Raw genomic sequence first — 12307 nt, 5'->3', positions numbered from 1 at the left:
CACGCGCACACTCACTGTCTCTCTCACACGCACTCACCGCCTCTCTCTCACATGCACTCACCGCCTCCAGCACACACACACTCACTGCGTCTCTCTCTCACACACACACTCACTCACCGCATCTCTATCTCACACACACACTCACCGCGTCTCTCTCTCTCACACACACACTCACCGCGTCTCTCTCTCTCACACACACTCACCGCGTCTCTCTCTCTCACACACACACACCGCGTCTCTCTCTCTCTCACACACACTCACTGTGTTTCTCTCTCTCACACACACTCACTGCGTCTCTCTCTCACATACACTCACCGCATCTCTCTCTCACACACAAACTCACCGCGTCTCTCTCTCACACACACAAACTCACCACCTCTGTCACACGCACACACCCACACACACATACAAACGAACTGTCTCTCTCACATACACACTCACCGCCTCTCTCACACACACTCACCGTCTCTCTCACACATACTCACCACCTCTCTCACACACACTCACTGCCTCTCTCACGCAAACACTCACCGCCACTCTCACGCACACACTCACCGCCACTCTCATACACACACTCACCGCCTCTCTCTCACGCACACACTCACCGACTCTCTCACACACACACACTCACTGCCTCTCTCACACGCACACACTCACCGCCTCTCCCTCACACACACTCACCGCCTCTCTCACACACACACTCCGACACTACATCTCACACACACTCACAGTCTCTCTCACACACACTCACCGCCTCTCTCACACGCACATACTCACCGCCTCTCTCACACGCACACACTCACCGCCTCTCACACACACACTCACCGCCTCTCACACACACACACTCACCGCCTCTCACACACACTCACCGCCTCTCTCTCACACACACTCACCATCTCTCTCTCACACACACACTCACCACCTCTCCCTCACACACACACACTCACCGCCTCTCCCTCACACACACTCACCGCCTCTCTCACACACACACACTCACCGCCTCTCTCACACGCACACACTCACCGCCTCTCTCACACGCACACACTCACCGCCTCTCACACACACACTCACCGCCTCTCACACACACACACTCACCGCCTCTCACACACACTCACCGCCTCTCTCTCACACACACTCACCATCTCTCTCTCACACACACACACTCACCGCCTCTCACACACACTCACCGCCTCTCTCTCACACACACTCACCACCTCTCCCTCACACACACACACTCACCGCCTCTCCCTCACACACACTCACCGCCTCTCTCACACACACACTCCGACACTACATCTCACACACACTCACAGCCTCTCTCACACACACTCACTACCTCTCTCATACACACACTCACCGCCTCTCTCTCACGCACACACTCACCGCCTCTCTCACACACACTCACCGCCTCTCTCACACACACACACTCACCGCCTCTCTCACACACACTCACCGCCTCTCTCACACACACACTCACCGCCTCTCTCACACACACACCGACACTGCATCTCACACACACTCACAGCCTCTCTCACACACACACACACTCCGACACCACATCTCACACACACTCACCGCCTCTCTCACACGCGCACACTCACTGTCTCTCTCACACGCACTCACCGCCTCTCTCTCACATGCACTCACCGCCTCCAGCACACACACACTCACTGCGTCTCTCTCTCACACACACACTCACTCACCGCATCTCTATCTCACACACACACTCACCGCGTCTCTCTCTCTCACACACACACTCACCGCGTCTCTCTCTCTCACACACACTCACCGCGTCTCTCTCTCTCACACACACTCACCGCGTCTCTCTCTCTCACACACACTCACTGTGTTTCTCTCTCTCACACACACTCACTGCGTCTCTCTCTCACATACACTCACCGCATCTCTCTCTCTCACACACAAACTCACCACCTCTGTCACACGCGCACACCCACACACACATACAAACGAACTGTCTCTCTCACATACACACTCACCGCCTCTCTCACACACACTCACCGTCTCTCTCACACATACTCACCACCTCTCTCACACACACTCACTGCCTCTCTCACGCACACACTCACCGCCACTCTCACGCACACACTCTCCGCCACTCTCACGCACACACTCACCGCCACTCTCATGCACACACTCACTGCCTCTCTCTCACACACACCACCTCTCTTAGACACATACCGCCTCTCTCAGACACACACACACTGCCTCTCTCTCACGCACACACCGCCTCTCTCAGACACACCGCCTCTCTCTCACGCACACTCACCGCCTCTCTCACACACACACACATCGCCTCTCTTACACACACACCCACCGCCTCTCTCACGCATGCACCCACCACCTCTCTCACAGACACTCTCCACGTCTCTCTCTCACACACACTCCGCGTCCCTCCAACACACACTCACTGCGTCTCTCCAACACACACTCACCGCGTCTCTCTCTCTCACACACACTCACCGCCTCTCTCTCACACACACACACACACTCACCGCCTCTGACACCCACACACTGCCTCTCACACACACACTCACCGTCTCTCTCACACACAGGCTGTGTGTGAGTGTGACTGTACCTCAGTGAGAGGCTCTGTGTGTGTGTGTGACTGTACCTCAGTGAGAGGCTCTGTGTGTGTGTGTGACTGTACCTCAGTGAGAGGCTCTGTGTGTGTGTGTGTGTGTGAGACTGTACCTCAGTGAGAGGCTGTCTGTGCCTGTGACTGTACCTCAGTGAGAGGCTGTGTGTGTGTGTGTGAGACTGTACCTCAGGTAGAGGCTCTGTGTGTGTGTGTGTGGGACTGTACCCCAGTGAGAGGCTGTGTGTGTGTGTGTGTGTGTGTGTGTGTGTGTGTGAGAGAGAGACTCTACCTCACTGACAGGCTGTGTGGGTGTGTGTGTGTGGGTGCGACTGCACCTAAGTGAGAGGCTGTGTGTGTGTGTGTGTGTGGAACTGTACCACAGTGAGAGGCTGAGAGTGTGTGGGACTGGACGTCAGTGACAGGCTGTGAGTGTGAGGGACTGTAACCTAGTGAGAGGCTGTGTGGGTGGGTGTGACTGTACCTCAGTGAGAGGCTGTGTGCGTGTGACTGTACCTCAGTGAGAGGCTCTGTGTGTGTGTGTAACTGTACCTCAGTGAGAGGCTGTGTGTGCGTGTGACTGTACCTCAGTGAGAGGCTCTGTGTTTGTGTGTGTGTAACTGTACCTCAGTGAGAGGCCGTGTATGAGTGTGACTGTACCTCAGTGAGAGGCTGTCTGTGCATGTGACTGTACCTCAGTGAGAGGCTCTGTGTGTGTGTGTGTGTGTGTGACTGTACCTCAGTGACAGGCAGTCTGTGCGTATGACTGTACCTCAGTGAGAGGCTGTGTGTGTTCGTGTGTGACTGTACCTCAGTGAGAGGCTGTGTGTGTGTGTGTGTGTGTGAGGGACTGTACCCCAGTGAGAGGCTATGTGTGGGTGGGGTTGTACCTCAGTAAGAAGCTGTGTGTGAGTGTGTGGGACATAACCCCAGTGAGAGGCTGTGTGTGTGTGTGTGTGGCTGTACCTCAGTGAGAGGCTGTGTGTGTATGTGGGTCTGTACCCCAGTGAAGGGCTGTGTGTGTTTGTGTGTGTGTGTATGGGTCTGTACCCCAGTGAAAGGCTGTGTGTGTGTGGGTCTGTACCTCAGTGAGAGGCTCTGTGTGTGTGTGTGGGACTGTACCTCAGTGAGAGGCTGTGTGAGTGAGTGTGATTCTACCTCAGTGAGAGGCTGTGTGTGTGTGGGACTGTACCTCAGTGAGAGGCTGTGTGAGTGAGTGTGATTCTACCTCAGTGAGAGGCTGTGTGTATGTGTGTGTGTGACTGTACCTCAGTGAGAGGCTGTGTGTGTGTGTGTGTGGAACTGTACCTCAGTCTCTCTCACACACACACTCACTGCCTCTCTCACACACACACACACACACTCACCGCCTCTCACACACACACAAACCGTCTCTCTCACACACACACACTCACCGCCTCTCTCACAAACACACTCACCGCCTTTCTCACACACACTCACAGCCTCTCTCACACACACTCACCGCCTCTCTCACACACACACTCACCGCCACTCTCAGACACACACTCACCGCCTCTCTCACGCACACACTCACCGCCTCTCTCACACACACTCACTGCCTCTCTCACGCACACACTCACCGCCACTCTCACGCACACACTCACCGCCACTCTCATGCACACACTCACTGCCTCTCTCTCACACACACCACCTCTCTTAGACACACACCGCCTCTCTCAGACACACACACACTGCCTCTCTCTCACGCACACACCGCCTCTCTCAGACACACCGCCTCTCTCTCACGCACACTCACCGCCTCTCTCACACACACACACATCGCCTCTCTTACACACACACCCACCGCCTCTCTCACACATGCACCCACCACCTCTCTCACAGACACTCTCCACGTCTCTCTCTCACACACACTCCGCGTCCCTCCAACACACACTCACTGCGTCTCTCCAACACACACTCACCGCGTCTCTCTCTCTCACACACACTCACCGCCTCTCTCTCACACACACACACACACTCACCGCCTCTGACACCCACACACTGCCTCTCACACACACACTCACCGTCTCTCTCACACACAGGCTGTGTGTGAGTGTGACTGTACCTCAGTGAGAGGCTCTGTGTGTGTGTGTGACTGTACCTCAGTGAGAGGCTCTGTGTGTGTGTGTGACTGTACCTCAGTGAGAGGCTCTGTGTGTGTGTGTGTGTGTGTGTGTGTGAGACTGTACCTCAGTGAGAGGCTGTCTGTGCCTGTGACTGTACCTCAGTGAGAGGCTGTGTGTGTGTGTGTGTGAGACTGTACCTCAGTGAGAGGCTGTGTGTGTGTGTGTGTGTGTAACTGTACCTCAGTGAGAGGCTGTGAGTGTATGGGACTGGACCTCAGTGACACGCTGTGTGTGTGTGTGACTGTACCTCAGTGAGAGGCTCTGTGTGTGTGTGTGACTGTACCTCAGTGAGAGGCTCTGTGTGTGTGTGTGTGTGTGAGACTGTACCTCAGTGAGAGGCTGTCTGTGCCTGTGACTGTACCTCAGTGAGAGGCTGTGTGTGTGTGTGTGTGAGACTGTACCTCAGGTAGAGGCTCTGTGTGTGTGTGTGTGGGACTGTACCCCAGTGAGAGGCTGTGTGTGTGTGTGTGTGTGTGTGTGTGAGAGAGACTCTACCTCACTGACAGGCTGTGTGGGTGTGTGTGTGTGGGTGCGACTGCACCTAAGTGAGAGGCTGTGTGTGTGTGTGTGGAACTGTACCTCAGTGAGAGGCTGAGAGTGTGTGGGACTGGACGTCAGTGACAGGCTGTGAGTGTGAGGGACTGTAACCTAGTGAGAGGCTGTGTGGGTGGGTGTGACTGTACCTCAGTGAGAGGCTGTGTGCGTGTGACTGTACCTCAGTGAGAGGCTCTGTGTGTGTGTGTAACTGTACCTCAGTGAGAGGCTGTGTGTGCGTGTGACTGTACCTCAGTGAGAGGCTCTGTGTTTGTGTGTGTGCAACTGTACCTCAGTGAGAGGCCGTGTATGAGTGTGTGTGTGTGTGTGACTGTACCTCAGTGAGAGGCTGTCTGTGCATGTGACTGTACCTCAGTGAGAGGCAGTCTGTGTGTGTGTGTGTGTGTGTGACTGTACCTCAGTGAGAGGCAGTCTGTGCGTATGACTGTACCTCAGTGAGAGGCTGTGTGTGTTCGTGTGTGACTGTACCTCAGTGAGAGGCTGTGTGTGTGTGTGTGTGTGTGAGGGACTGTACCCCAGTGAGAGGCTATGTGTGAGTGGGGTTGTACCTCAGTAAGAAGCTGCGTGTGAGGGTGTGGGACATAACCCCAGTGAGAGGCTGTGTGTGTGTGTGTGTGGCTGTACCTCAGTGAGAGGCTGTGTGTGTATGTGGGTCTGTACCCCAGTGTAGGGCTGTGTGTGTGTGTGTGTGTGTGTATGGGTCTGTACCCCAGTGAAAGGCTGTGTGTGTGTGGTCTGTACCTCAGTGAGAGGCTCTGTGTGTGTGTGTGTGGGACTGTACCTCAGTGAGAGGCTGTGTGTGTGTGGGACTGTACCTCAGTGAGAGGCTGTGTGAGTGAGTGTGATTCTACCTCAGTGAGAGGCTGTGTGTATGTGTGTGTGTGACTGTACCTCAGTGAGAGGCTGTGTGTGTGTGTGTGTGTGTGGAACTGTACCTCAGTCTCTCTCACACACACACTCACTGCCTCTCTCACACACACTCACCGCCTCTCACACACACACAAACCGTCTCTCTCACACACACACACTCACCGCCTCTCTCACAAACACACTCACCGCCTCTCTCACACACACTCACAGCCTCTCTCACACACACTCACCGCCTCTCTCACACACACACTCACCGCCACTCTCAGACACACACTCACCGCCTCTCTCACGCACACACTCACTGCCTCTCTCTCACACACACACCGCCTCTCTCACGCACACTCACCGCCTCTCTCACACACACACTCACCGCCTCTCACACACACAAACTCACCGCCTCTCACACACACACTCACCTCCTCTCTCACACACACTCACCGCCTCTCTCACACACACTCACCGCCTCTCTCACACACACACTCACCGCCTCACTCACAGACACTCTCCGCGTCTCTCTCACACACACTCCACGTCTCTCCAACACACACTCACCACGTCTCTCTCTCATACACACTCACTGCCTCACACACACTCACTGCCTCTCACACACACTCACCGTCTCTCTCACACACAGGCTGTCTGTGTGTGGGACTGGACCTCAGTGAGAGGCTGTGTGTGTGTGTGCGCGTATGTGACTGTACCTCAGTGAGAGACTGTGTGCGCGTGTGACTGTACCTCAGTGAGAGGCTGTGTGTGTGTGTGTGTAACTGTACCTCAGTGAGAGGCTGTGAGTGTATGGGACTGGACCTCAGTGACACGCTGTGTGAGTGAGGGACTGTAACTTAGTGAGAGGCTGTGTGTGTTTGTGTGTGACTGTACCTCAGTGAGAGGCTATGTGTGTGTGTGTGAATGTACCTCAGTGAGAGGCTGTGTGTGCTTGTGACTGTACCTCAGTGAGAGGCTCTGTGTGTGTGTGACTGTACCTCAGTGAGAGGCTGTGTGTGTGTGTGACTGTACCTCAGTGAGAGGCTGTGTGAGAGTGTGTGTGTGACTGTGCCTCAGTGAGAGGCAGTCTGTGCGTGTGACTGTACCTCAGTGAGAGGCTCTGTGTGTGTGGGTCTGTACCTCAGGTAGAGGCTCTGTGTGTGTCTGTGGGACTGTTCCCCAGTGAGAGGCTGTGTGTGTGTGTGTGACTCTACCTCACTGAGAGGCTCTGTGTGTGTGTGTGTGTGCGACTGTACCTACGTGAGAGGGTGTGTGTGTGTGTGTGGAACTGTATCTCAGTGAGAGGCTGTGAGTGTGTGGGACTGGACCTCAGTGACAGGCTGTGTGTGTGAAGGACTGTAACTTAGTGAAAGGCTGTGAGTGTTTGTGTGGGACTGTACCTCAGTGAGATGCTGTGTGTGCGTGTGACTGTACCTCAGTGAGAGGCAGTGTGTGTGTGTGTGGGGGGGGGGGCTGTACCTCAGTGAGAGGCTGTGTGTGGGGCTGTACCTCAGTGAGAGGCTGTGTGTGTGTGTGACTGTACCTCAGTGAGAGGCCGTGTGTGAGTGTGTGTGTGTCTGACTGTACCTCAGTGAGAGGCTGTGTGTGTGGGTCTGTACCTCAGTGAGAGTCTCTGTGTGTATGTGTGTGAGACTGTACCTCAGTGAGAGGCTGTGTGTGTGTGTGGCTGTACCTCAGTGAGAGGCTGTGTTTGAGTGTGTGTGTGTGTATGTGTGACTGTACCTCAGTGAGAGGCTGTATGTGTGTGGGACTGTACCTCAGTGAGAGGCTGTATGTGTGTGGGACTGTACCTCAGTGAGAGCCTGTGTGTCTGTATGTGTCTGTACCCCAGTGAAAGGCTGTGTGTGTGTGGGTCTGTACCTCAGTGAGAGGCTCTGTGTGTGTGTGACTATACCTCAGTGAGAGGCTGTGTGTCAGTGTGTGTGTGTGTGTGTGTGACTGTACCTCAGTGATTGGCTGTGTGTGTGGGTCTGTACCTCAGTGAGAGTCTGTGTGTGTGTGTGACTGTACCTCAGTGAGAGGCTGTGTGTGTGTATGGGTCTGTACCCCAGTGAGAGGCTGTGTGTGTGTGTGACTGTACCTCAGTGAGAGGCTGTGTGTGTGTGTGTGAGACTGTACCTCAGTGAGAGGCTGTGTGTGTGTGGGGGACTGTACCTCAGTGAGAGGCTGTGTGTGTGTATGGGTCTGTACCCCAGTGAAAGGCTGTGTGTGTGTGGGTCTGTACCTCAGTGAGAGGCTCTGTGTGTGTGTGTGGGACTGTACCTCAGTGAGAGGCTGTGTGCATGTGTGTGGAACTGTGCCTCAGTGAGAGGGCCTGTGTGTGTGTGTGAGACTGTACGCCAGTGAGAGGCTGTGTGTGTGTGTGTGGGACTGTACCTCAGTGAGAGGCTGTGTGTGTGTGTGTGGTGAGTGTGTGTGTGTGCGCGTGCGCGTGTGTGACTGTACCTCAGTGAGAGGCTGTTTGTGTGGGGCTGTACCCCAGTGAGAGGGTGTGTGTGTGTGCGCATGTGTATGTGTGCACGTGTGTGTGTGTGTGACGCTACCTCACTGAGAGGCTGTGTGTGTGTGTGTGTGGGTGCGACTGTACCTAAGTGAGAGGGTGTGTGTGTGTGTGTGGTGAGTGTGTGTGCGCGTGCGTATGTGTGCGCGTGTGTGACTGTACCTCAGTGAGAGGCTGTGTGTGTGTGACTGTACCTCAGTGAGAGGCTCTGTGTGTGTGTGTGTGGGACTGTACCTCAGTGAGAGGCTGTGTGTGCGTGGTGTGTGTGTGTGGGGCTGTACCTCAGTGAGAGGCTGTGTGTGTGTGTGCGCGTGCGTATGTGTGCGCGTGTGTGACTGTACCTCAGTGAGAGGCTGTGTGCACGTGACTGTACCTCAGTGAGAGGCTCTGTGTGTGTGGGGCTGTACCCCAGTGAGAGGGTGTGTGTGCGTGTGTGTGCGCGTGTGTATGTGTGCGCGCGTGTGACTGTACCTCTGAGAGGCTGTGTGTGTGTGACTGTACCTCTGAGAGGCTGTGTGTGTGGGACTGTACCTCAGTGAGAGGCTGTGTGTGTGTGGGTCTGTACCCCCGTCGTAGGGGAAGGCTGTGGATTTGTAACCTTACTCATCCCTGCTTGGATACCTGTTCCACATGATTGTGACATTTCTCCCAGGCCATTCTTATCTCCTGGCATGTTTCTGGATTGATGCCTCCACGGGTCCTGCTGCACACCTGCCAATCAGAGCAATAAAGAGGTTTGACGTTCAGGTTGTTCCCTTGTTCTGCTGTGTTGGCCTCAACATGACCTCAGTCCCGGAAGCCAGGCTGCTCAGTTGGCTGGATGGCTAGCTGGTGATACAGACTGACACGAACAACATGGGTTCAATTTCCAGAGCAACATGAGGTAACTGTGAAGGTGCTGCCTTCCCCATGTCTGTGGTGCACTGAGCCTCAGGTTAAACCACCAGCTGTTGTCTCTCGGTAATAAACCGGGATTAAAAAAGGTTCATTTGCTATAGTATAACAGGGCACCCACTCAGTAGGTGGGTTCTGCGGAAGCCACAGCTAAATAACAAGAGACTGGATGGTTAATAAAGGGAACTGTAAATAGGATAACGGTAAATTCGAGTAATTCAATCTGTTCTTTGTAATGTTTAAGACATGCAATGTATATATCTATGAACGACATGACAAATTGTACATGTACCAAAGATTTATTTCTATGAATAAAGTACATTTTGAAATAAAAAAATAAGAGCATGGGACTTTAGCACCTTTCCCTTTTACTCTTACGAAGTGCCTTCTAACACTTTATGACATCGAAGGTAAACAACAAAGAACAATACAGCACAGGAACAATCCTTTCAGCCTCCCCAAGCATGTGCTGACACAGGATGCCTTTCTCAACTCAAATCCTTTTGCCTCTGTGGTCTGTACCCTCTGTTTCCTGCCTCTGTCACGATGCCCCTTAAATGTTGCAGTTGAATCCACCTCCACAACCACTTTTGGCAGCGCATTCCAAGCACTTACCACCTTCTGTGTGAAACAAACCTGCCTCTCACAGCTCCTTTAAACTTACCCCCTTTTAATTTAAACCTATGCCCTGTAGTAGTTGACATGTCTACCGTTGGGAAAAGATTCCAATGATCCTTTCTATCTAATGCCTCATCATTTTGTGCATTTCCATCAGGCTACCGTCATGCTTCAAAATTCAAGTGAAAACAAACCAAGTTTTTCCAATCTCTCTCCTCATAGCTAATCCTCTCCATAGCAGGCAACTTCCTGGTAAACCATTTCTGTACCCTGTCCAGAGCCTCCCCATCCTTCTGGGAGTGTGGTTACTGGAACGGTACACAATATTGCATATGCGGCCTAACAGAAGTTCTATATGACTTGACAATTTTTCTACTTTATGCCCCAACCAATGAATGTCAAATACCTTCTTGACCACGTTATTTACTTGTGATGCTACTTTCAGGGAATTGTAGACTCGTACACCCAGATCCCTCTGTATTTTGATGCTACGAAGAGTTCTGCCATTTACTGTGTACTTCCCTCCTTCATTAGATCTTCCCAAAGGCATCGCCTCGCATGTGTCCAGATTAAACTCCATCTGCCACTCCTCAGCACATGGGCCCGTCTGACCAAGATCCCACTGTGCTCTGAGGTAATCTTCTTTGCTGTCCACTCCACCTCCAACTTTGCTTTCACCTGCAAACTTACTAACTATACTCCTATATTCACATCCAAATAATTTATATAAAATGATGAAAAGCTGTGGACCCAGTGCTTGTGGCACCCCACTGGTCACAGGCCTCCAGCCTGAAAAGCAACCCTACACCACCACCCTCTGTCTTCTACCTTCGAGCCAGTTCTGTATCCAAATGGCTACTTCTCCCTGTATTCCATGTGATCTAACCTTGCTAAGTAGTGTAACACATGTGGAATGACTGCAGGCAGTGGTAGAGATAGGACCAGTTACAGAATTTGGACAGGTACATGAGTTGGAAGGTTTAGAGGGATATCGGTCAAACACAGATAAGTGGAACTAGTTTCGTTTGGGAACCTGGTTTGCATGGAAGGGTTGGACCAAAGGGCCCGTTTCCATGCTGTATGGCTCGATGACTCGATGACTCTATAAGTTCCCTACTGCTGACACAAGGCTCACGAAATTGTAATTTTCCAGATTTTCCTGTTGCCCTTCTTAACCAAAAGAACAACATTACCTGTTCTCCAATTCTCTTAGACCTCTCCTGTGACTGAAGAGGATACAAAGATTTATACAGCATGACTCCCGCAGCATTCTGGGATAGATTCCATCAAATCCTAGGGTCTTGTCTACCGTAGTATTTTTCAAAACACCCAACTCTCACTCCTTTTCATATTGACATACCCAAGAATATCAACATACCCGTCCCGAGACTCACCATCCACTATGTCCAGCTCCTTTGTGAATATTCAGAAGTGAGCTCATCCACTTCCGCCAGTTGCACACATAGATTCTTTGTCCTTGAGTGGACCTACCTTTCCCTAGCTACCCTGTTGCTCCTTATATACATATAAAATGTCTTGGCATTTTCTTTAATGCTGTTTCCCAAAGACATGATGTGGTGACTTTTAGCCCTCCCAATTCCTTGTTTGAGTTCTTTCCTGCTATCTTTGAATGCTTTGACTTCCCAGAACTTAGAATTGTTTTCTTTAACTTTCTAAGCTCACAATTTCTCTTGCCATGCAAAGCTCCTGAATCTTGCCATCTCTTATCCTTAACTTTGACACAACGTACTGGTCCTGTACTCCAATAAACTGATCATTTGAAAATTCCCACATGACACATGGGGATTTATCCTCAAACAGTTGCCCCAGTCTGCATTATCCAGTTCCTACCCAATATTGTCATAGTTAGCCTTTCCTCAATTTAATACTTTCACCTGAGGACTACTCCTATCTTCATCCATATGTAGCTTAAAAACTTGGCCCATTCCCCAATACCAGGTCCAGGATGGCCCCTTCCTTTTGTGAATTATTTACATATTGTTTCAAAAAACCATCCTGGACACACCTAACAAAATCCCGCCTCCCCACCCCAGCCAAGCCCCTGACAATAAGCAAGTCCCAGTCAATGTCAGGAAGGTTGAAGCTACCCACCACAACAAC

General features: G+C 52.3%; 1 protein-coding gene across 1 annotated transcript in view; it reads right to left on the bottom strand.

Moving 5' to 3' along the window:
- The window catches only part of LOC148145853 (uncharacterized), a 76839-nt gene that overhangs the window by 40473 nt on the left and 24059 nt on the right, over positions 1-12307 (bottom strand). The window contains exon 3 of the mRNA XM_087999294.1: positions 9296-9385. Coding sequence (XP_087855420.1) covers positions 9296-9385 — 90 coding nt within the window. The remainder of the gene's footprint in view (positions 1-9295; positions 9386-12307) is intronic.

The sequence above is a fragment of the Chiloscyllium plagiosum genome, unplaced genomic scaffold (genome assembly GCF_037043375.1).
Source record: "Chiloscyllium plagiosum isolate Xiang-an unplaced genomic scaffold, Cpla_swu_hap1 HiC_scaffold_23, whole genome shotgun sequence".
Classification (NCBI taxonomy): Eukaryota; Metazoa; Chordata; class Chondrichthyes; order Orectolobiformes; family Hemiscylliidae; genus Chiloscyllium; species Chiloscyllium plagiosum.
Note: the sequence above shows the minus strand (reverse complement) of the source record. Positions and strands in the feature narration are given on the sequence as shown.